Source organism: Corvus moneduloides, chromosome 9, assembly GCF_009650955.1.
Source record: "Corvus moneduloides isolate bCorMon1 chromosome 9, bCorMon1.pri, whole genome shotgun sequence".
Classification (NCBI taxonomy): domain Eukaryota; kingdom Metazoa; phylum Chordata; class Aves; order Passeriformes; family Corvidae; genus Corvus; species Corvus moneduloides.
In genome coordinates, this window is record NC_045484.1 from 10,976,716 (window position 1) to 11,002,943 (window position 26,228).

At 37.1% G+C, this 26,228-nt stretch overlaps 1 protein-coding gene across 3 annotated transcripts; it reads right to left on the minus strand.

Moving 5' to 3' along the window:
* Positions 1-1,113: 1,113 nt before the first annotated feature.
* Positions 1,114-26,098, minus strand: KIF14 (kinesin family member 14). 3 transcript variants are annotated; one of them, XM_032117693.1, is made up of 30 exons: positions 24,995-26,098; positions 21,520-22,701; positions 20,908-21,162; positions 19,438-19,525; positions 17,893-17,991; positions 16,877-16,929; positions 16,512-16,542; positions 16,047-16,154; positions 14,791-14,907; positions 14,052-14,170; positions 13,561-13,733; positions 13,084-13,231; positions 12,919-12,982; positions 12,536-12,720; positions 11,716-11,818; positions 11,340-11,500; positions 10,410-10,557; positions 9,614-9,766; positions 8,879-9,005; positions 8,174-8,267; positions 7,487-7,625; positions 6,957-7,060; positions 6,410-6,504; positions 5,468-5,689; positions 5,135-5,319; positions 4,381-4,539; positions 3,726-3,845; positions 2,786-2,860; positions 2,011-2,149; positions 1,114-1,885 (listed from the first exon to the last, which is right to left on the minus strand). In XM_032117693.1, the coding sequence occupies exons 2-30, from the start codon at positions 22,611-22,613 to the stop codon at positions 1,524-1,526; spliced, it is 4,920 nt and encodes a 1,639-aa protein (XP_031973584.1). In that variant the 5' UTR covers positions 22,614-22,701; positions 24,995-26,098; the 3' UTR covers positions 1,114-1,523. The 3 variants fall into 3 exon arrangements, 2 of the variants coding, with proteins under 2 accessions (XP_031973584.1, XP_031973583.1); XM_032117692.1 differs by lacking the exon at positions 24,995-26,098 and adding an exon at positions 24,457-24,515; XR_004241740.1 differs by lacking the exons at positions 1,114-1,885; positions 24,995-26,098 and adding an exon at positions 24,457-24,515 and having other exon boundaries at positions 2,063-2,149; positions 2,786-2,871.
* Between the last annotated feature and the right edge of the window lie 130 nt (positions 26,099-26,228).

Here is a 26,228-nt window from a genome sequence, read left to right on the forward strand (position 1 = left end):
GAACATTTTGAGGACAGCAGTGGTGACGCACAGGGACTGGCACCAAGCCAGGGCATCGCTGCTGTTTCTGTGCTGCTGTACTGGACACTCCAGAACTCCAGCATGAACACAACTCAGAGAGAGTGGGACCTGTGGATGGATCCATGTGGGAGCAGATATCCACCTGCAGCCCATGGAGGATCCCACACTGGAACAGCAGGATAACCTGAAGGAGGCTGTGACCCCAGGGAAAGCCTATGATGGAGTAGTCTCCTGGCAGGGACCTGTGGACCCGTGGAGAAAGGAGACCATGCTAGAACAGGTTTGTTGGCAGGACTTTTAACTCCATGAGGGACGCATGAAGGCTGTTCCTTAAGGACTGCACCCTGTGGAAGGGACCCACACTGGAGCAGTTCATGAGGAACTGCAGCCTGTGAGAAGGACCCACGACCCCATGATGAAGCAAGGGAGGACATGCTCCAGGCATAGGACCAGAGAATCCCCTGCAGCCCATGAGGAAGACCATGGGAAGCAGTAAATTAATTCCTTGTTCTGCTTTGCTTGTGAGTGTGGCTTTTGCTCTTCTTATTAAACTGTCTATAGCTCAAGCCAGGAATTATCTCCCTTTTACCCATCTGATTCTCCTCCACTGGTGGAGGAGTGAGGGAATGGCTGTGTGGTGCTCAGTTTCCAGCTGGGCTTAAACCACAACAGAAGTGTTAATGTCTATGAAAAAACCTTATGTTTTACTGTATAAATTGCTCAGCACTGTTGTGAGAAAATTGTGCTTAGTCCAGGCCTTCTAAAACCCATGCAAATTAATTTCCATCCTTCCTGTTAACTCCAGCCAGCAGACTAAAAGTAAGACGTTAAACAATGATAGAAAGAACAAGGAAGTAATGGATTGGGAAGCTCTCTACAACCTGGGATAATTTATATATTATTCAGGAAGCGATATGCCTCTATTCCAGTATGAATAGTGGTTAAAGTGATTTGAGCAATCAAAAGCTAACTCACTAGCAATGAACCCAACATAAACTTACTTCAGATCATGTTGAAGCACAGCATCATTGTGATACTTTAAGTCCAGATTCTCCAATGAACTAAAAACCACTTAAAAAAGCATTCATCAAATAAGGTTGTAAAGTACTTTTACTATCTCTCATTGTCCTTCTCTACATAAATAAATACAAAGTTTTTGCTCTGTTTAAAAAAAGGCATAAAAAACTACTTTCAAGTTGCAATAGCATTACCAGATCATAATGCAGCTGAGGTGAAGCAAAAATAAAAGAAAATTAAATTATTTCTTATAAACCTAGGTAGTAATACACTTCTATTAAAACAGAAGAAATTCTATTTTGAAGTTTAACAGCCTCTTAAGGAATGTATTTTTTCTTTGGTGAAATATAGGGTACTTATCCTCATACAATCATGGCATTTACTTTCACACCACTCACTCACTAATAATATTAGCAATAAATTTTAGCTTTTTGTGGTATGTTACAATAGGAAAGAGTTCTCTTTAATTTCTTGATAATAACATTTTACACCCATTCTATCCTACCAGGTGAAGGCTCTGGAGTCTGTGTGCATTCTGGAATCCTATTCCATTTCCAAGAAAATTCTACCTGACCTGTTTCAACCTGTCCTCCTCGAGCCTCAGTAGTTTCATTACAAATAGTTTGAGATTGCAGTGATGGCTGTCCTTGTTCAAGTTCAAAATTCAGAATAAGGGAATCAACCAGAGAGTCCAATTCATCCAGGTTCATAAAAGGTACATGCATTTTCTGGATAGGGTTGTTCGCAGAAGACAAGGTAAATAAACTGAAATAGTTGTTAAAATATCCAGCTATGACAGAAATATTTTCTGCAAAGCTCCTGAGAGGGCTGGTGTTTCTGTATAATCCTATGAAAAACAGAAACAAGAAGAATCAAAGGCAGCATTTTGCAAAGAGAGACCAAATAGCCCTCTCCTCGGCTTTGCAAGTCTCCTGTAGCCCATAGGTTACAGGTGGTAACTCAGCTGAATACCTTGCAACATGGAAGAAACAATTTGACAGACTTCAGTTAGGCACTGCTCCAATTCCAAATACTTCACAGCAATCTTAGTGCTTTTCTTTATTTCTCGATACAGAGTTTCTTCTTCCGGCAACTGAGATTCTGTTTCTTTCTGTATTAATAAAGAGCAGTTTAAATAGAAGCAAATACATCAAATACATAATGCCTATTATGGTTTCAGTCACATAGATCAAGCCAATACAAAATCAAACTGATATCACATCACAGAAGTGAGATAGCACTGAAAAGAAGTGCACATTGTTAACGCGGTTAGGAAAAGAAGAAAAAAGCAAATGACATTAAAATCCAGGAAATGCTTGGCTCTTAGATCAAATCATCTATCCTGGCTTTAATTCAAAATACCAGTAATTATGGTCATAATCTATGGCAGCAGTTATAAAACAGTTACACAAGCATTGCTGAACTTTCAGCTTAAAAAGAAAGCACAACAGGTAGTTAGGCTGTTCATGATGAGCACAAAAAGGAAGATATAAGTGCCTCAAGAAATTCTTTATCCTAAGTAAAATTAAAGAGCTCTGAGTGGAAATGCAGCAGCAAGGAAAGTTAGCATTCCAATCACAGGAATGATGCTTGATAGGAAGTGTTATCATGCAATCGTAAATATACAGCATGTACATATATATATATATATATACACACACACACACACTCCTCTTCTTAGATAAATGCATCCTTAAAATTTAAATAGCAGACTCAAAGCACACATTTTCTGAAACATTTCTCTTACCTTTCTGCAGTAAGACATGTTACTTTCGAGGAATCTGGCTAATGCCACCACATTATCCTTTATTCGGTTTTGAATCTACAAAGAAACTTTTAATTATATTGTACACTTTATTCAAGTCAAAGTACATTAAAAGGATAAGAACGAACACTGACATACTAAAGAGAGAAATATCCAAAGCAGAAGTAACATTTTCTGCAACTTAACATGCAATTTTTCAAAGAAAACATTAACCGGTAGAAAACATTAATTACATCTGCAAGGTTTTAAACCCCTCACTATGGGAGGATCAAATGAACATATTTAAGTATTCGCTAAAGAAAGGTTGTCCCGTAATTTTGTATCACTGCCATTCTAAGCAGCAGGGGTAGCTCTGGTGTTTTCTTTCCAACTTCACATTACTTGCATCAGAGACAAACCTTTACAGAAGTCCTGCAGACACTTAAGAATCTGCTGCAAGCAAACAGCATTATTCAGAAAGCAGAGTGCTCAGTTCCTTTTGCTGGAAACATGAAGTATTTGGGAGCCAAGCAAACACATTGAAATAAAATATTTTCAACGGTTTCACTACTGTCTGTAGGATTAAGAATGACAACAGTGAAAACCAGAGTAGGCAGAAAGTTTTGCTTTCCTTCAGAGGAACAACTGATCACTCAGAAGATTCCAGTCTTTCCTAAGTATTTTCTTGGAATTCAGCCAGGCTCTCTGTCAAAAGGGCTTACCCACTAAGAAAATGGTGTATGTCCAAGGGGCACCCTAACTTGCCAACTAGAAGTTTCAGCCACAGAAATGTTTTTTAACTATGGTGCTTATACTTTATTCTCTATTTTGTATAACTCCCTATAGTATCACCTTCATGATTTAAAATAGAAGCACAAAAAACAAAACATGATCAAGTGTCTACAAGATATAGTAGCAGTTTATAATCTTAATTTCATCTCACCTCATTTTGTGGACATAGTTTCACAAGTTCTTTCTGTACCATTCTTGCTTTCTCCTGTACAGCATCAATGAGACACTCCAGACCTGAGCCTACTCCATCATAAATGGCAAGTACAAATTCCTTTTAAAACAAAGGTTCAAAATGCAATGATTAAAGAATCTGATGTGGTCTTGAGTCAAAACAGATTTTCTGTAGTAGGCTAGAAACAATTTTGAGCTAATTATTCAGTGCAGGTCTCTTCAGTCACATGTCTTCCTTGAACTACAGAAGTTCAGTCAGATTTCTGTAAATTCAATGTGGCACTTAAAGCACAGATTACCAAAATATAAATAGTGAATTTCAGTGAGACAGATAGACTTGTATAATTCAGTGCAGGTACAAACGTAAAGGCACCATACACTTCTTTCTTTTCATAGGTTTAAGTTACGCAGATTTAAAGGATGTGGCTTTTAAGGGAAAAAAAATGTTAAGGTTATTAATACATCTATTTTCACTATAAATATGAAGTATTTAGATAAACTCTAAATTTACTTAATTCAGTTGATGAAGTTGTTATATGTAACAATTTGCTTCTGAGTACAGTTACTCATAGCAAGTGTGACCTCAACATCAAAATTACTATTCATAATCAGTATTTCTAAGAAACATTTTTCACCTGCAGACTAGAGGCAGGAATGTTGTTCTCTTCAGGAAATGAAATATCAGCTGTTGTGACTACTGCCAAGTGTCCTGTGTATTTCATTGTTTGTTTTACTGTTTGGTTTACTTTGCTCCATGCTTCTGCTACCATCGAGGATATATCTGAAGAACACCCCTGGGAAACAAAGGCACATCATTCACTGATGCCAGAAAGCACCTCTGGTCAAAGAACATATACTTGCTATACAGCAAGAGTTTGTAGCACACAATGCTCAGGCATTTTCAGCTTTACATCCTCCTGCTTCCAATGGCTTATCTATCACAGCTAAAAATTCATGCCTTGCAACCACAAAACAACAATACCATTATACTACACAGTTAAAAAAAAAAAACAAACTTCACAAGGCTATGGCATGAACAAAAGTAATATTCACTGGCCACTGGTTTATAAGTTTCTAAACTGCAGCTCTTCAAAGTCTAAATTATCATTTGCTCTTATCACTGTGTGTTTTATTCTACCATTTTATGAGTAAGAACCAATGCTTCTGTCAGGGCCTGGGCACAGGAAGGTCTGCATTACTCTCCACTAGCACACATAACTACCAGCTTAGCCAGAAAAAAATGCAACCTTGGCCATTTATCTTCCCTAGGTGTGTTGATTTGTCATTACACACACTGGACATTTAAGTGTTTTTAGCAAGCCAGTAATAAATACTGCATTAATGCAAAGAAGTTCTCTACACACAGATGAACTCTTTAATATGCTTTACCTGTAACAGCAACTGTAAATAACCTCCCAAGTTCTTTATTTCCTGTTTCATTTCTTCATCAACTTTTATAGATCCAGGACACCTTTGGACATTATTAAGCCAGAGTTTACTTATAACCACAATCTGGTCAAAAGCAGAGATAATTCTGATGCTGTAGGACTGAGCAGCACGATCAAGAGAGAAAACTACAAGAGAAAGAGATCTATCAGCTCCATCTCCTTTGCAAATGAACATTGGAATGTTAATTCTTGTGGCTGACAAACACATGAATGCTTGTGCATCTGAATGACAAGTCATTAGTAATGTTTGAAACGCTATGAAAATGACACTTACAGTTCTCCTGACATTCTTCATCTTGCTGTTCATAGGCTTTTGAAATGGCAGATGCTCCAGAAAAAATTATAAACAAATTAGTTAGGAGACTATCTGCTATGCTCTTTCCTCCTTCGTTATTCTGTTCCAGTAAATCTAAAGCTGAACTTATAGATTCTTTGCAAATTCCAGGAAGAAACAATTCAGAAAAGCTTGGGCATATGCCGGACTTGTTCAGTGAACCTGTATGAGGTAAAAGCAAAACATACATGCAAGAAACTCTTCACAGGAGTGAGCAGTCAGTGTGTCTTTGTAATGACTTTTATATAGACACTCACTCGAGGCACTAATTCATAAAAAAAACCTGTACCACGTTCTAAATAGTTTATAAATTCAGTTAGTACAACGACAAATTCCATAGTGAAATTCTTTAACATGAATACATTTGTTTCAACAATCAAATGTACAGAGAGAAATAGAAAATAAAATCCAGCCAATCTAAAATAACTGAACGTACACAAATATTTGGAAGACTAAAGTATCCTATATTTCAGAAAAAAAAAAAGTCTGTAAAACCCGGCCAAAAGCTTGGGGAAGCCTCAGTAACTGAATGAATAGCAACAACACAAGCAAATGAAGTCTCCATATTACTGTATCAGGATTCAGCCTCTTTCTCCAGTTAACCCGCATAGTTAAGCAGAGTAAAGTTTTAGGTAAATTTCTTAAATTAGTGCTGATCAGGAAGTTTTTGCCCTAACAAAGGATAACCAAATATACAGACACCCCTACTGTTAACAGCTTGACATTATGAATTTGAAGGTATCATAAACAGGACATTTTTAAGTTTGCTTTCCAACCACAGTGGTCTTTCTAAACAACTATTAGAAGCACCTATGTTTTATGCATGTAGTCGGTTTGAATTGCCAGTATGAAATGAAAGGTGTTCTGCCATATAGCAAGTACCTGATATATAGGAAGTCTGTTTATTCTGAATAGATTGCAATTTTATCTCAGACAAACATCCAGAAATTCTCTGGTTCTTCATGAAGCTTCTACTTCTAAGAAAGGATGATAAAATAAAAACATGAAAAACCTTGAAAAGAAAATAATTTCTCCTCGTCAAGCATTTCCATGATGAGCTACAGCTTGCAAAAGTGTGCAAGACAGTTATAAATATTGTTATAAGGCTAAAACTTCAAATACAAGGTCCCAGACCATATGCAATTTACTCCTTCAAAACGATGCTTTGATAGTATAGAAGTGGGAAGGAAACATTAAAAACTACACATTTCACTCTGCACTGATGATACATAGATGACCCACGATTTGGAAAGCTCTACATACAACTTTTGATCCTTTTTTTTGTCCATGAGGCAAGCCAAGAGAATGAGTGAATACAAGATAAGAGTCATCAGATGACACAGTGTATGAAAGTGGAACAAAAGCATATTTAGATAATTACACAAGTTTTTGCTTTAAGCGTAGAAGAGTAGCTACAAATTACTTGTACCTTCTTCTGGAAAGCGAGGAAACGGAGCTGTCTGAAAGGTCAGGTTCCCACTCGTCAGCAGGATCATAAAACACATCAACAACGGCTTTATTTCTATCATTACTCTGAAAAAATAAAGAAAACACAGGGGAGGAGGAGGGTTAAACAGAAAAAAGTGATAAAGTAGTCAACATATGGATAAGTAGAAGATAATAATGAAAACTCAAGTGATACCTTTAGAAAATTAAATTTTCATTTAGAACATAAAACAATTGAACAACCAAAAGACTCACAAAGCAGTCCTTGTTTTACTGCTTCTTACTCTCTACACAAAATGACCCAAATAAAGCAATTTTCTTCCACTGTACTCTTTTTGTCTAATGGACAAGTGCATATGCATGTTTTTACTAAAAAGTAGTCACGTGTCTTGCTGTTTAATATCACATAAAACTAAAAAAACCACAAGATTTTCCTTCTGTATGCATTATCAAAATCTTATCTTCGACAAAAAATAACTGATTATTGGTGGTTATTCTTCAATTGCTACTGACCTCATAGAGTTCTTTCATTGCTGCTAGTTTACACTCAAATTTCTCTAGGCTCCAAAAAGTTGTTATTCCCAGTTTGATATTACGAACCTGCACCTGAATAGAGGACACTGTTCCTGTTTTATCATCAATTTTGTCATGCCTAAGAATTGGAGAAAGTTAAAAACAAAGAAGACAAAAATCAAGACAAAACACATATTCATATTGCAAAAATAAAAAAGGTACTTGTAGGTAGGATTATATGAAGACTAAAAATGTGGCACAAAAATTTCTTGAGACATTATGCATCTCACATGCTTTAGGACCACTTTGATATGTGAACCGAAGTAAGATGGACATAGGCATCAGAAGATTCACCTCCAAAGCACACTTAATTCAAAGTTAATGGTCTATATCTTACCTTTAAAGTTTTGATCTAAAATTCAAATTAGAAATTCCCATTTCAAAGTAACAAGGCTCAACTACACACTTAGCTAACGCTAATTTGGAAAATTCATTTATCGTGTTCAATTGCCCAAGACTGTTAAAAGAAACACCAACAGCTCACTGCACATCCAGAATCCACCCTCAAATATATACATAAATATACATATAAATAAATATGTAAATATTTATAATGTGTAAATACACATATAAATATTATATATCCATTACACATACACCTTATAATTAAGTAACTCAGATACTGACCTGCAGAAAACAGTGTTCTTCCCTAATTCATTACTAATGGTGTTAGCCTCTTTAATCATCACAGACAGCTTCAGAGACTTCCAGTTCAGTGGAACTAATAAAGAATATAGAAGATACTGATTTAGTGAACCAAACAATGTGATGGAACAACTTTAGGGTTAAAAAAAGATTAAGAGCAGAAAAAAACCCGCAACCCAAAAGCACAAACGTAATTTACCCAACAATAGTTCCAATAATTTCCAATACATTTGGGAAAACTTACCCTCCTGGGCAAGATAACCCTCTTAAATGGTTGGGTAAAAGGTATTTCAGAAACAGAGGCATAAGACCAGACACTATATTATTATTATTAATCCAAGGCAGGAAACTGAACAAAATGAATTCTGTTACTCCAGTTTCCCCAATGAGTTAATGCCTGACCAGTGCAGACAGAGAGGGAAGGACTCTTAAGTAATTGGGATAAATACAGACTACATGTATGTCCACCTAACCACCCTGAGTGTGATTAAACAGAGCTTCTAACACAGTCCAATACATATAGATGATGAATGCAAAGGTTTGTAACAACCAGAAGGCTCTTCTTGTTCAGGATCACTAGAGAAGTGTTAGTGGAACAGAAAAAGTTCCTGTATCAGCACGCATTGCCCATGCCCACTGAGCAAGAGAAAAGCCAGCATTGCCTTTGCAACATTATGCAATACATACCCATCATTGGTTTATTCCCACTTCTGTGATTCTTCTGAAGGCTGTGTATTTCCTCAGCAATCTTCTGCTTCTCAGCTTCCAGAGCTTCCACTATCTTTGCATGACGAATAGTATGGTCTTCTAGAGCCTGAGGGAAAATGGGCAGTGATTAAAAAAAAAAAAAAACAAAAGAACAAACCTAAAACTCTTATTGCTGTTTGTTGAAGCTAAATTTTTTGTTCCTGCCATTTTAAAGACTAACAAAATTAATTTTATACTGGACATCTGCTATACTGATATAAAATAATTGATTTTCAAACTGACAATTTTCTGGGTTTGCTTACATATTGCAATGCTCAAAAAAATACTGGAATTAAAAAGGAATAGCTTTTTTAAAAACTTGCATTTGTTGCAGGAGTCAGATATATATATGAACACCAGCCAAGACTCAGTCATTACTTACATTAATGTCTGAAGTAATAACTTTTGCCAAAGGCAACGGTTGCTAAATTTTGGTGCAAGAACAAAACCATCCACATTATTTAAGGAATAAGGTCAGCATTAGTCAATCCCCAACATTAATACGTTACCATACTCAGGTTGCAAACAAAACATCAGGTCTTATACATAAAATCACATAGAAGTACTTTAAATCATTTCCTTTACAATAATTGATTCTTAAAAAACAAACAACAAAAAAAGCCCCCCAAACAAACCACAGCTTATTGCCTAAAAATATTGGTTTTTTCCAATTACCTGCTTGGTAGCTAAGGTCTCCATTTCTAAACGCTTCTTATTGAAGTGGAGTTCTAGCTCAAGGCTTTTCTTTGCCTTCTCCAGCTCCTGTATTTTAGTTGTGGCTTTTTGGTTATTCAGTTCTTGGATTTGCTTCTTACGAGATTCTTCTCTCTAGTATCAAAAGGGAGACATGGGAGAAGGAATACTGCTTCTACAGCATTTCTGACCCAAACCTCAGGCAGATATTCAACACATTTAAAATTCGCAGCCTCTGTGACCTACACAGCCCAACATCAGCAATGGTTATATCCCCAGTCCAGAAGCACCACCTTAGGTCTTCTATAGAGTAAGTATGATATAAGATACATCATTATTGTTTTACCATGTTTTACATATTCTGTGCCAACTCATGCATGTTGTAACCGTATTGAAAAAAACAACTACAAAGTAGCATGCAAGCTTGAAAAGAAAAAAAAGCTGTGTTAATTAATCCAGTATAGTGATTTAAAAGCCTCATGCAATAAGGTAGATAGTGTAGGTATTTTTCTTTGCTTACAAGTTACAATCCCTGGAATAACTCTGAAGAGAATAACCACTTCACAACTTCTTGTGTTACTAAGGCTGACTTTTTTTTTTAAAGAATGAGGCTTTGCATTCCCTACAATGCTGCTATAATATGCAAGAGAAAAAGAAAACCAAAACCAAAAACACACAAACAAACCAACTCCAACCAAGCACCAAACATATATCACACATACTAGTTTCTGGTTTACTTTATTGATATATTTTATGTAATGATGCAATGGCAACTTACCACTTCTGCTTCCAGGGATTTTATTTTGCTTTCATACGCTTCTTTTTGTGAGGTCAGTTCTTGTTGAACCATCTCTTTTGCTATTTGGACACTTTGCATCATTTCTTCCTTGGCTTTGAGTCGTGCCTCTTCAATTTCTGATTCAAGCCTACAAGTGTCATACATTTAGATTGCTGCTGTTTATCTCTTATAAGCTGTATAAAGATTATAAGCTTTTTTTCTGTCACGAGGGTTTAAGGTTTTTTTCAAACAAAACAACTCTCATATTTTGCATGTTTTTGAGTTCATGGACAAAATGTAGACACTTCCAATGTAAATATGGAAGACATTCCAGAATTTCAAAGTCCACTCAAGTTCCATTTTTATTTTATTACATCATTTTTCACAGATTTAAAGACTGCAATAGAAACTCACTAAATCACATTAAGATGCAAAATTAAATTTTAAATCAATGAGACTTACAGTTTAATAACTCCCCATAATGAAGTAAGTACAAATAACACTTCACTGTTTCTCAAACTCTCCACCATCACAGAAGACTCAGGTAATTACTTTGCGTTCTTTTCATTTTCCTAAGGGATTTACTTTTCAGACTTTAAATCTCTTTAAAACATCAAAAGTCATTTTCAGACTCATCATATGCTTGGAGAGAAAATAATTAAAGAGATACACTACTCTGAGACCCCCTGGAGCTCAGTGTTTCTTTAATAGTGGTCTACATTCTTGGTACCTGGATTAGCTTGTGGTGATTGAACCTTAGAGGTATACATCATTTCAGCTGTGACTGTGACTTCCATTTTAAATGGAGTTGCTATTTTCCAACTACCCCCATTGTGAAATAATTAATAATCTTCAGTTATTTCTAAAACTAACTGCATGGTTGAATTAGCAACTGAGCTTAGTTTCAGAACAAGAAGAATCAATACTTACTGTGTTCGCTGTGCAATAAGCAGCTCATTCTTTGCAAATTCAAAATCTTTTGGACCATCATGCAAACATGTAGTCCCACAAGAAGGTGTTTTAACCTTCTGAACCTCTGCTGGATGATTAAACCTGAAATAATGGTCTCCCCCAAGGATTACTCGATCACCCTATTGGGAAAAAAAAAATCCTCCTAAAAGTTTTAGATTTATAAGAAAATTTTCAGTGTTTACAACATGCAGATGAAGCTAGAAATCAAAGAGAAACAGACAAATATTTATGGTTACAGAGCATTCTCAGAAAACTTGCAGTCTGAAGTTGAGATATTAACAAAGCAAAGAAACCCACATATGCACAAATTACTATTATCAAATCAATTACTTACATGATGCAGAACTGTTGGGTCCAAAATGCACTTCCCATTTACGTATGTCTTGGCTTCTCTAAGCGGAATAATACTTACTTTGCCAGCAGTATTTTTTATAACACTGAAAACAAGAAACATTTACAGTATCAGTAGCTCACAATTGCAAGTGATGTTTCTTAATAAACTAAAATTCAGGCTTTAGATAGTGTTCTGTTATTGTTTTTCTGTGTATTGTCTTCATACTACGTAGGTACAACACAATTAATGAACAACAACCTATATTTTGGTAGAGAACCTATATTTATATCTAAGAATCCACTGCTAAAAAATTACTACAATATCCTGCCATCTGCGCATTTATTTGATAATGTGGCTTTCATGTTTTTAATAACTGATTAGTTACATTTCTTACAGCATTTTTTTAGGGATCAATTGCATAAAATGCACTTTAGGGAATATTTCTGCAGTACAGTGAAGTTGCTGTCTATTTTTATTAAAGTAAGAACTGTCAAGGCATTTCACTTTTCCACTGAACTAAATGTAACATTTATCTATCACGCAGCATTATTTGATCAGGACTTATTCATGCAGAAATGCTGCAGAAGAAAACTTTGCTACATGAATGAAATGAACAAAAATTAAACTACCTTAGTTAACAGATTTCTAGAGGGAACAGAAGGTAGTTGCATTAATCATTGAGCAGTACAAAAAATATCCCTACATAGTATTTTCTTGGCTAGAAAACTACAGTTTGCTACTGCCAGAAGGAAGAGTGACTCCAGAAGAAAGGGAAGGGCGAGAAGAAACTTAAAGTATAAAAAAAAAGAACACTACAAACCAGTGGTCATCAGCAATCAGCACTCCGGAAAGCTGGATATCATGTTTTGAATTTGGTGTACACCTTCCAACTGTAGTTTCTCCTTCTTTGATCATATATAACAGCACCTCAGAAAGCTGAGGATCTTCATTGAGATTGACAAGGTTTGGTAAATGATTGTCCATTTTGAATGCAATTCCAGCTTTCTAGATAAAAAAGAGCTCTGCTTTAAAAAACAATTTACTTTATGCATTCAAGTATCATATTAAATTTTTCTAAGAAGCCATAGCAATCTGTTAAAAGAAGAGCATTAAGGAAACCAAATCTTACAGCTACTCTCATTCTTCTGCAAGGTTTGCTGAGGTTATATTTTCTGTACTATGTCCTATAGAAAAAAAATGTACCTGCAATTCTTTTATATCTTCCAATTTCCTTTTCTCTGCTTGCTCAAGTTTTTCTTTCCAGGCCCTTAATATACAGAGAAAATAACAAAATATATTAGGAGAAAAATTACAGCGTATAAATTTTACCATTTCCATTTTAAATTAAGACATTAATGAGTGCCTAACCTTTGCATTTCTGCCATGTTCCTCTCCTGCTGGTGCAATTCTACCCTCAGAGATGTTATTTCCTGCAAATAACGCCTGTATTTTTCATGATCAGTGTTCAGAGCACTTTTCTGAGCTGCCTTCAGTTTTTCAATTTCAGCTTTTAATTCTACATTAGACAAAGCAGACAAACAGTACATGTAAAAAATGAAGGCAAAATACGCTTCAGTACAATAGTACAAAATTCATCCTGTTATTTAATTAAAAACCAAACACTTTTCTCTATTTCTAGTTCTCAAGTGTAGCCTAAGATATCACCTATATTTAGGAAAAAAAAAGCTCACAAAGAACAATAATATTAAAAGGAAGAAGTTGTATTAGTCTAATAGACAAGCAGTCAATCAACACAACAGATTATTAGTAGTAAGAACTCTTATAAGAAATAAGCTAAACACACATGAAATGAAAACCCTGAAAGACTGCAGATGTCAATCTCACCTCTGATTAGTTTGACATTTACATCTTCATTTACTTTAGCAATGTTGATAATTGAACAAGCCTGTTTCGCATAGCGAAGGGTGCTGAGCGTCTCCTCCGTGCTGCTGGCAGCTGGGCTCACTGTGGCAATCATGGTCGTTTGGGAATTCCCACCAAGACTTTCCTTTAACAACCTTCATCGGACAGGAGAACAGCAATCAATCCCTGGCCCTCACACTGACAGAAAAATTCAAAACTTCCCAAGTGGAACAGATTAAATACAAAATACCCAGCGTGTTGCTACTTATTTGAGAGAGACTGTTAGCTACTTAAAACACAAACCAAGCTCCTGTTTGGTCTATATCTGATGCAACAGGCTGATTTCTTCCCTCCACAGGTCATTTGAGAGAGAGCGAGAGAAAGGATGGGAAGTGATGCCTCATGAAGAGATGAGAAAACCAGAGTCTCAGAAAGCCTCTATTTCTATATAAAAAACTCTGAAATATACATACCAAGTAAGGACAGATTCCCGGTAAGGAATGAACATTTTCTTTCCGTTTTGAGACTGTTTAGAGAGCGCAGAAATAACCCTTCCAAGGGTCAACAGTGATTTATTGATACTCACACCTTCCTACACAAACCAAAAGTAAATATAATACAGTTGCAGCTTCTTTTGTGATGTTATCAACTGTACTGTTGATTAATTATGTTTGTTCAATGTACGCTACAGCTGTACCACATCAAATGTCACCAATTATTACAAGATCAATAAGATGCAAGAGCATCTTTATTTGGATCTTCATTTGGAAAGAACAAAGGCTGCCTTTAAAATAAGTAGTGTTAAGAACCATCAAACTTACAAAGACAGCTTGAAATAAAGTCTCTTATTAGAAAAATCTATTTCATTAGATGCCCCCAAAAAGGGGAAAGCCTCAACTCCATGTGATACTCGATCCATGATTTCCAAAGTCACACAAACAGCTTCCTCTCACTCCTCCTGCAGGATCATTAGACCTGCATAACATGGGGAAAGGTGTTCTAAGCAAGATCTGCCACATTGCACAGGCCAAACAGCTTCTTCAGGCCACTCACCCTCACTAGCAAAATGTGATGTAATACTGACAAGCATAAGGGCCACATATATCCTTTTATAGCTACAGTTCCTGCCCAAAAGTTAGGTGAGCATGCTTTGGAGTTTAAGGGTATTCTTAGGAGTCAAACCTTTCCCACAGATTTCCATTCTTGATTTACCTTCAGCCTTTCTCCAGTGGTCTGAGCTTTTGTACAGCACTCACTGCCAGCTAGATCAATTAGATTTATGTGACTGGTAAGCCTACGATCACACTGTTTTTCATTCACAAATTCTACCTGGAAAGAAAGGGAGATGCTGGCATTCAAAACAAAATAAAAAGCCTGAAGACAAGCAGAAATCTAACAAGCTGTTCACATTAAATACATAAAAATTTCATGCTTCCATTTAACTTTTAACTTTTGATAGGATACCTTGTGTACATCCCTTGAAGGAGACTAAGCTCAGACTTATAACCATAGTATCAGTTGATTGTGGCTGAATAACTGCATAAGCATAAACTGCAAACACCACAGATTACCAAACTAGGAGTTTGGGTCTGAAGTTTGATGACTGCAGTCAATCCAATTGCAGTTATCCAATAAACATGCAAATCAGTAAGCTGTTACTGACTTAGACCAATGAAGATCAGTTAAGGAGTCGGTGGAAAAAGTTATGATAGAGAAAAATCAATAATCTAGTGGTGAGAATGGCAAGGGGAAGAAGAAAGGAGAAAATCCAGGAAGCTGGGACAAAAAATTAAACCAATCACGAACAAAAAACTCCCAAACCAACAAGTCATTTGTCAATGGAGAAAACTGACAGTCTGTAGACTCCTGAGGAGCTCTACCTATTCCATTTCTGTCTTCAGGCTCACATCACTAAGTCAGGTTTTGTCTTTTAAGCATCTGCAAATCAGATGAGGAGTTGTAGTCCCTATATCCTGGAGACACCTGGGGAAGAGGCATCCTGAAGCAAGAAAACATTTATTCAGTGAAGTGTGTTGAAACTGAGCAGAAATTGCATCTCCTACCATTGCCCCAGTTTGTTGCCTGCAGGAGCTCAGCACAGCCACGCACCTCGCACAGCCTAACCTTCTAAAAAGCTAAGATGTGTTGGCAGCAGTGTGAAATTCAATCTGGCCTCAATTAGGATTCCTGTTACATCTCAAAAGTCACACTGAGAAGCTTGGAACTACTCCTAGATCTGTCAGCCTAGACATATTTATACTGCTGCTATAAATATACTTAGCACAAAGACATCAGAATCTACTCAAAGCATGTAAAATAAAACAAGTTTTGCTGTGTAGAAAGCCATGTTAAAATGCCCTGTGCTTTACTCAAAGCTCTTCAGGTATATTCTCACAACTTTCTAGGCAGCACACGAAAGAACTTTTTACTGCCAGATTTGAACAGATACAAAAAAATCCCAGCAATACCTTGGTTTGTGTCAGGACAAGGGTGAAGACAGAATGAGATCTAGAGCTCTTGTCATTCATTACTGTAGCAGCTGTTGCTCTCTGCTTATTTCCTAGTTCAAGCCAACTCTGTAGGAGACAAAAGTCAGAATGTGAAACCAAACCCTGCTATGGATGGTTAGCTGAATATTTAAATGTTTGCAAATACAGTTACTAACACAAATTATGATTGTAAGAGAGGAATTAGAAGTTAAACTTTAGAAATAACCATGTGTACAGTGACACTTGATGGTACAAATCTATTCGGCTCCATTATACAAGACTAGTCTTCATCACACTTTTACAGAATCAGCTGAAATATCATAGACTACTGGACAGTCTGTTAAGGATTTGCTTCCCATCCATGGAATTTATTTTTCAGCAGTAAGCAGGAAAGGAGCAGGCAGAAATATTTGCATCCCCTTTTGGTAACTAAATAACTCTTACCTGAATATCAGAGTAAGAACGGACAACATTCCTAGAATGGGGGGGAAAAAGAAAAGTTTGGATTCAGACAGTTTTCTTTCTATAGATTTCCCTGCTACCTGAGTTCTGAAACATTTTCCCAGTTACAAACAGAAAACAAATACACAATGAAAGCTTCACTTGTCTTGAGACTTCCACACATTTTTTGCTAAGGCAATAAAGACAATATATAAAGCTAATCATGCATTTTTCTAAAACTACGTAACACTGGGATCTTGCTTAATTTACTGGTGAGTACACAGGTTTTCATGGACCCTCAAGATAATCATCACACTCTTTCAGGATTACACCATACATCTATTAAGATAAGCACAGTTAAGACTTACACTGTCAGGCCTTCCACATATGGTCCTAAAACTGGATGTTCTCTTACACGAAGCTGATGAGAATAATTTCAAAATAAAATTTATTAGGAGTGTAGTAGTTAAATCTAGCACTCAGGAATATCTTAAATTTAAAAAAAAAAAAATTTCTGCAACATAAATCTATTATGTTTCTAAGTAGCTTACCCCAAAATCACCGGTAAAACTCAGAGTGAAAGCATTCCTGCTTTGGACGAGAGAGTAGAGCCTCAACTTCTTTGTAACAAACCCACCTAGGTCCCAAGCTTAGGTTAAAGGACTTATTTCAACAGCAAGTTGAATGTTGCACATCATCTTTATAATAAACTAATACTCACTTTACACACAAGTGGCCTGGATAGTGTTCAATGTCAAAGCATAGGAAGTACTTTTCTTTGATAAATCAGTCATGATAAATTCCTTCCCTACATACACTACTTCAGACAAATTTCATTAATTTATGGTTTTACATATTCTAATACACAAACACTAAAAACTAGCTAAACTAGTTTAACTAGTGATCCTTAACTAGTTAATCAGGCCAATCTTGTTTCTTTTCCACCTCTTCCAGCTTCTTGAGAGACAACCAGTCAACAAAAAAAGAAAACTCCATCTAAATTACAGGACTATAACTCAAATCATATTGTACTGAAGATTCTTATTACAGCCTGGAGATTTAGATACATAATATCTTAGAAGGATTTTTATAAAGGCTGATAAGATCATCTTCATTTTGCAGATAAGGGAAGATTTTAAATATTTTGATAGATTCTACTAAATCATTTTGTTTCTATTTCAGCATTGCTTAGCATTTCTCCAGTGCCAAGCATTTTGCTTTAAGTCATGTGGTAATATTTTTGTTTTTTTACTTGAATCCCATTGTTCACAACTAATGTACTTAGACAAAAAACAATGATCACTTGTCATTTGTGCATTTTTGTTTCAGAATAAATGCCACTACTTGGAGGTTATGCAGATACTTGATTCTGTGAGCAACTTACTTGTTGTTTCTTCTGTCCATTTTCAGCTTTAAAGACAAGCAAATCATGAATTTTCTCATTGTATACTTCATAGAAGCTCATTTCAAGATGATACAAGACCTAATAAAATTAATAGTTATTAATATAGTCCACAAAACACATTGATCATCCTTTGCTTCAAAAATTAACTTAAACTGCCAGATCCTGATTTTCAATGTTCTAAACATTTGTGCTGAAGGGACTTTCCAAGAGAAATGATATCATGAAATAATTTGGGGTGGAAGGGACCCTTAAAGGTTATTTACTGTAACCCCACTGCTAAGATCAAAAATACAATTCATTGGAATTCCATCCATAGATATTCCTAGATGGAAGCTATAAAGCACTAAAAAAAAAAAAAAGTATATTATCAACTTCAGAAGTTTCAGCGTTGGGTTTTTAGTACACAAAACCATAGTTTTGTTTGCACCTGCACTCATCTCTTTCCTTTAGGTATTGTGCTTCTACAGCACGGTATTTGTCACAGGGAACACATGGATTGATGTTGTCAACATCCTGACTGGAACAGAATGACGTAATGGGAAGGTAAACTTTGATTCTGCCTACAACAATTAAAAAAAAACAAAAACACCACAACAACACTGCCATGAAAACACATCTTTTTCCTCTGAAGGCATCTGGGTTGTCTTTCTGTTTTCAAATAAAATGGAATTTTCTTTAAGAGACAAGGAAGACTGCAGCAAAACCCCTAAAGCACTGGAATCAGAAAGACAAGACTCAAGACAATTCACTGCCACGGAATCACTTACAATGCAAAAGCAAAGGAATAAAAAAAACTCTGGATTTTTTAGAAGTTATACTTTATAAACAAACTCAGCAATAAATAACTTTCTTAAATTCCTCAGTGTCTATCAAATCTGCTTTAGCGTTAGAATATTACATGTTCACAGGTATTAGGATTCAAAGTCTAGAATTCAAATATAAAGCAGTAAAGAAATTCGGAATACTTAAAAATGGAAAAGTTTGCCCGAATAAGATTAACTGAATGTTAAGGTCTACTGAACTGCAAGTCCGTCATTACAGACAGAACCAACCACACAGAGAAAAAAATACAAAGAAAGTGGGGGTAGTTATTTTTTGTTTCAGCTAGAATACTAGAATTGGAATATTATTACAATGTATTGTGCTTTGATACGTGATGTTTAATGATAAATTCATATTTTTGAGCTCTATTTTACTGCCTCCACTGAAAGTAGGGAGCTCACTGGGATTTTGTTTTGCCTTTCCTTACATAAATCTCATCCTGTAAGGCATGCAATATAGAGGAAAGAATCCTAGTCTAGCGATGCAAGAAAAATATCATGCCCATATTTTCTTCTCACATTACTGCCATTAAGGAAGCAAAACAATGTTGATTTTGACTGTTTAGGGAACCCCTTGAATCAGAGCTATGAATAGAAATAAGACTTGAATCAGCAAAAAAATATGAACACTAATAGATGGATCAGCACTAAGGTATCGGTTTCCTCATATTCCAATGTAAAGTCAATGGCATAAGCATATCACCTGTTCCTTGTCCATTTGTGCTATTTGATTGAAAAGATCTTCACAAAGTCTTGGAATTATTCCTCGGTCTTCATCAAATCCCATCATCCTGCAGTTACAAAAATCCTGCTGGTTTAGCTTTGTAACTCTCCATAGATAGTTTTAATGTTAACTGTACAGCTCTAAAGCTGCCATGCCATACACTTCTAAATTATACAACAAAAAGCAACAGAAATAAACCTGATCTAAATCGGTGCTTGTCTAAGTGTGGAGTTGGACAAGGTGATATTCAGAGGTATTTTCTATTTCATCCATTGAGAAATGGGTTGAAAACCCAAGTAAAATAAAGACTCTACAGCAGCTGAAAAATATGTTGCACTATAAACACTAAACCTATAGATGTTTAATATCTTAACATGCCTGCATTTTATATTCTCTGCAGACTTCCAGTGTAACCTAAGCCCGTCTCCAGCTCTGGTGCAGTTTTTCCCTGTTGAGTTCTGCCACAGCAGAACACCAGTGCACTGGACTAATCCACCTACAGTCTAGAGACACACACAGCTGCACAGCAGAAATTTGTTGTGTAAACTTGACCAGAGGACCCTGATACTAATTTCAGCCTTGTTCAAAACACAAAGGGGTGAAGGTAAATTATTAAGTGAAAGAAAAAAATCCCAACAAAAACCCAACAAACCAACAGAAAGGATAACAATTGCAATTCAGAGTTCTCTTTCTTTTAGGCCAAGGTAAAAACAACAGCGTAAGTAAAAACTGAGTTCATCCACTTAAAAGAGAACTTACTTCTGTGTAAATTCTGTATTTATTGTAAATTGAACTGAACCATTTCTGATCCTCAACTACCTTTATTAAAAGTCTATAGTATTGATAGGAATTATAAAACTCATAAACTAATTTTAATAGATGCATGTTTGGAAACCAAACAGCTCACTAAGCATTCTATTTCAAAATACAAATAAGATACACACAGGTGGCCATAAACCCTAAAAATGTTACTTATCTGGGATTATTTTTTGCAAAGATTTGATTTCAAATAAGCAGTGCCACAAACATCTGGCTTTATTTGAAGTTCTGAAGCTTAAGGACCATAATTATAATGATCTCTTAAATGTCTTCTCCAAAAAACATGCTATATTTTACTATGTCGCTTCATGCACAAAATAGCAAACAGTGGTGAAAAACAGCATTGGAAGAGTTTGAGAAGCTTTCTGCAATGATAAAGGTTTTCTGAAACTGAAAAGTTTTTATTTTCTTCATTAAAAGTAGAAAGAAGTCAGGGTCAGATACATAAAAATATTCCAAAGTTAACTTTTGCTTAACTGCTATAAATATTGGTTTAATTATTTTTAAAATACACATTAACATTTTGACAATTCAATCACGCTGAAATCTGTTCCATACAATCTTTCATGACTTAACATTCCATAACAATTGGCTCCTATGGAATTTTAACTATTATTATTAGCAACTTACGTGTACGATTTTCCAGAGCCAGTCTGCCCATAAGCAAAAAGACAAGCGTTGTATCCCTCAAAAGCTCTTTCAAGGAGTGGCTGTGCCAAAGTCTTATAAATCATTGCTTGACTTGCAAAATTAGGATGACCCTTGTCAAAAGACCAGAACGAGAAGTCGTAACTGAAGCTGTAAACTTGGTTTGTGGATGGATTTCGTACAATTGTCTCTGAACCACTCATGGAGATTACAGGGAATGAGTTTTCAGTTTTCTCTCTGAACGGAAAGTGCGGAAAATAAAAAAAATATAAGCTACATGCTTTGAGTTAGTAATTTCAATCTACTGCCTAATGGAAAATAAAAAGATCAGTGATCATTGCTAAAAATACCTGTTTGAGGAAAGGTATTAAGGCTCAAAATACTTCTGTTAATGAGTATGTAAAAAATAGACCAAACACCTATAAAGTCAATTCAGTGTCTTAATAAAATCTTTATCTTGGTGTTGCATGAAGTATAATACATACTTGGAAGTTATCTGATATCCTTATTGGGTCAATGTTTAAATAACTCAAAAAGTACAAAGTAGAAATCAACATACACTGTTAGCACCAGAAATAAGTCCAGGATACAAACCTGTTATTGAAGGGCCGCACCCGCGCAGCTACAATCACTTTGCTGTTTTTCACTTTGAAAACATCTTCCCCAGTGCTGCTGCTCTCAGCTAAAGTTTCTGTGTTCACTTTTGTTTCTGAACCTGTACTCACAGGAAGAGAGCTGGAGACACTAGGGAGTTTTTTGGCTAAAATTTGCAGATGAGGTGTTCGTTCATTTGAGGTTGGCTTGGGAGCTGGTTGATCTTGAGAAGTGCTGTTCATTGGTGTCAGTGTAAATCTTTCTGTTGAAACTTTTGCTGGTGTCCTTGGTCTTTCCAAGCTGGTATGTTTCATCATCAAGTGCTGTACCCTTTGCTTTCCCGCTAGCTTATTTATATTGCCTTTTTCATTCGGTTGTTCTCCTGATAGCCCATTAGTACATTTTGAGGTAACTAACTGTTCTGATTTAGGAACTTCATTTTGAAACTTTGTGTCAGCAGTGCTTGTCTTATTTTTTATGCACTTGGAAATAGCATTTTCACAGACGCAACCAACTAAACCAAAGGAATCCTTGCTGTTCAGGTTATGCTGCAACTTGGTACTTGACTGATTCTCAGTTAACTTCAAGTTCGGTTTAACACCATCTGTACCCTTAATATTCTGTGGAAGTGTAATCTTGCCATTTCTTTGCACATCAAAGTCATCATTTTCTTTTCTAGGCACAATATTCTGATTAATTTTACTCTTCTCTGTGGACCCAGTCCTCACACGCCTCTGCAAAGTAAGTCTTTTCTCTGTTTGTAGCTCTTCTGTGCCCTGTGTTGTGTCACTACCAGACACTGATTTTTTGCTTGTTTCAGTTCTCCTCTGGAGTGTTAATCTGCCTTCAAGTTTAAAAGTAGTTGATGCATCACTCACTTTTTCACAAGCTGAAATCACATAGGTCCTATTTACTTCCTCAGTCTTATTCTCAGGACACGAAGGCAGACTATCCTTTTCTCCCAACACCTGTGACCTCAGCTGCTGCCCAGATGCTTTGCTGCTGGCCAGGGTGTTGTGCGAGGAAGCCTTCCGCAAAGTGGCCATGCATCGTGTCCCAGCGGGGCTCCTGGCAGGAACTGTGTAAATAGGCATCTTGTCTTCCAGCAAATTAAAACCCAAATGTTAACAAGTACAGCACCTTTCCTAAAGGATTATTTCTAGTTGCTGCTTCATGAGGAATCTGGGGAGACAAAGCAAAATTTTTTTTACGATTCTCAGGTCCAGTGTGAGTTATGTTTTGGTGCACAGGGAGCTCCTTACATACACTGCAGTACACGTTCCCAAACATTAAGAACACTTAGTATCCTGCCTCACCTCCAGTATTAAAAGAAAAAGAAATTACTTTATATTTGAATGACTGCTTCCAACAACAGCAGGTTATTTGACTTGATTTATTGAATCCTATGATTTGTTTCAGAAAGTAAACCAACCATTACAAAGAAGTACCAGTTGGTAAAAAGAACAATATAACTATTTAGCAACAAAGATGACCATGGATATTTCTTCCAAGTGATCTACCATGATTACCAAAGCAAGGAAATTCCAGATTGTGCCTCCATTCACTCACAGCTATTTACACTTAGAGTTTCACAGGCAACAGACTCCAATAGAACAACAGTTAGCCTTAAATAGGAAGTCTGTGAACATATGAAGCAGATTTTTTTCAGGATTTTGATATGGAATATATATAACCCAGTATCAGAATAGGACAGTTAATAAAGACAACTATTAATAACACCTTTAGATGTTATTTTAGTTCACTCTAGTACATAGCCACATAGCAAAACAATAGATACCTAGCCTAGGGGACAAAAGAAAACTGCAAAATATATTCTCTGTCCTTTCTACATGTACATATTTCAAAAGGTCTATATATGTAATCTGTATAGGAAAGTATGTTTTCCCTGTTGCATTTGCATCAGAGTTACTGGGTTGTAACAGGTTTGATATCAGTACCCACTGCAGACTTGCCAGCTGCAATTAATTCACTGTTACAAGTCAACGAGAAGTCATCTGTCTTTGATCCTTCAAAAGCTGCAATATCATTAACAACAGCAGTACATGGTCAGGGGGAGAAAGGAAAGCAAGATGAGAGCAAGTGATGTAGAAGAAACCATTTAGCTACTGCTCCAACAAAAGTTTCCTTTAGTGCTGCACTTTTAAGTTATAGCTTTCAGAGTACTCTCAGACTTTATGCAATTACATCCACTTACACATGTCACGACTGCAGTTTTCATAGCTCACAACTTGTGAGGAAAATACCAAAATTTCAGAGCAGTGTATTTATTGCTCAATCCAGTTTGAGACAGGAAACTATGGTTCATGAGTAGTAAAATACAAACTTTGTGGTTCCCTCTAGCAGTCAGTAAATAGAGAAACACGGATGTAAGCTATGAATGGTCTTAGTGTTTTCTGAAAAGTCCATCCTTTCCATGCAGCTTTAACGTAACTCTTGTAAGTTCTCCCCTCCTCTTGCCACAGCTGTGCCTTGTGAATAGTCACAAACTTTGTCTGTAGAAAAGCGAAACTCCCCATTAAAAGCTCCTTCGCTCTAAAACAAGGAATGAGGTGCAATTCGAGAGAACTGAACTCAGAACAAGAAATACGATCATTCCTCATTTTTAAAAAATTACAGCCACTAACTAGGGACGAAAGCCAAGCGCTCAAAGCTGGGCGAAAGCGCAGGAGGAACCGGCAGCTCTGTTATCCCTCAGCAAAGCTCCCCTCTCTCCCCGGCCGAACCCCGGCAGACCCCGCACGGCCGCGGGGCTGTGTCACGGGCCCGCCCTCGGGGAGAGGGCGAGGAGGCAGCAGCAGCAGCACCTCCAGACCCGCGGCCCCAGACAGCCCAGAGCCCCGCGGCTGCCCAAACCACAGCCCACGGAGGGGAAGCCCCCGCCGGGAGGCAGAAGGGTCCGCCCGGGCCGCCCCTCACCTGAGCGCGCCCCTCCTCAACCGCCGCCCGCCCCGCTGCGCCGCGCTCGGGCCGCGGCGCCGCCCCCGCCTCGTTTGAACGCGCCGGCCGCGCCCGATTGGCTCCGCCAGGCGCCGCCCAGGCCCGGCCCCGAGGCAGCGCCCCGCGCCGCCAGGGGGCGCCGCGGCGGGCCGGCTGTGAGCGCTGAGGCGAGGGCAGGGCGCGGGCCGGGATCGCACCCAGCTCCACCCGCTCCGCACGGCAACCTCAGCCCCGGCAGGGCAGCTACACCGCGCCTCGTGCACAGCCAAAGCACGAGTGAAAAGGGGACGAAAAATGGGTGGGAAAGGAATTAAAAGAACTCATGACACTTAGGCAATGTTGGCACTCCGAGCAGCACCAGGGGAAGAAATAAAAACAGGGTGCTGGAATCAATGGATATATACGTCCACAAAAGACCCATTGATAATAAAATATATTATACATAACCATGTAAACCCAGTAACAATAAGAATGCTTGCTGCAAGATAACAGAACCAGGTTGCTGACACAATTTTACCTTTACAGATCCTGTACTTGCATTTAGTTCCTGAGACAAACGTGGTGTAGAACTGTTGTTTGATTTCACGATTGTTGAACACAATTTGTGGAATTTTGGTACAGCAAGGTGGCCATGGGTAGAGGTGTCCGAACTTCTAAACATACCAATGGCTAAATTTGTCTGTAGGAGTGTTACACAAAAACATTTTATAGGCAGGAGTGGATTATTTCCAACGAGAGAGAAAAATCAACAAATTCCATCTCTAAAGAAGACATTATTTTGATATGATGCCAAATTAAAAATAGCACTAAAAGGGTGGCAACGGTTTTACACATTGTTGTATGTTACAACACTGTTGTATGTTAAGGGGAAAAATGTTGTAAACAATGTCAAAGGAATTCAACACCCCTAACGTGTCTTCGGACAGACCCCAGCTCTTGTTTGAACTTGGCTCTGCAATTCAAGATTGATATCAAACAGTCATGTTCAACAACTCCCACCAAATTGTCTCCTCACATCTACAACATTAGTCCCTGAAGTAGTATCTGGCACTGGTGCCACACTCATGTCATCAGTCCTGCGCTATGTAAGACCTACTCTTTTTATTTCTTGTCAGAGAAAAAAATAAGCTACTAAGCTCTTAACAATTTCTTTGCCACCAGTCAATTTATCCCATTGCTGTCCTTTGGCCAAAGAGCAGACATACAATGCACAGGGCTGACATCTAACTCCCTGCCAAAAAGGGATGAGGCATCACAGCAGCATGAAAGGTCTGATGAAACTGATTTCTCAAACTTCAGTTTAAAAGTGGGAAGGGGGGGAAAAAAAAAAAAAGGAAGTTCCAATTATGACCTATCTCAGATTTAGGATGGGAAATCATACAACACTATTTTAATACAGTTTTGACCTCATTTCCCAAAAAAAAAGGAAGAACATCTGGTGTCAGAGCATGGCAAGTTATGCTTAAATGAGTAATTATGACCATTTATACATTAATTAAATTTCATTAGATAAAAACAAAATTATAATGTTTATCTCATTTCTCTTCAATGAAGTTACACTAATAACAAATTATTTCTGGTATTGCAAAGTCCTTGAGCAAAACTTCCAGCTAGTCCACAAACACTAAAGGAGAAACTAAATTTTCAGTACAAACAAGTTTACAAACAAAACTTGCATATATGTTCCTAAGAAACCCCAAGAAAGCATACTGAGGACTTGGAGAAATATTCCCAGTGGAAGATTTTATTTA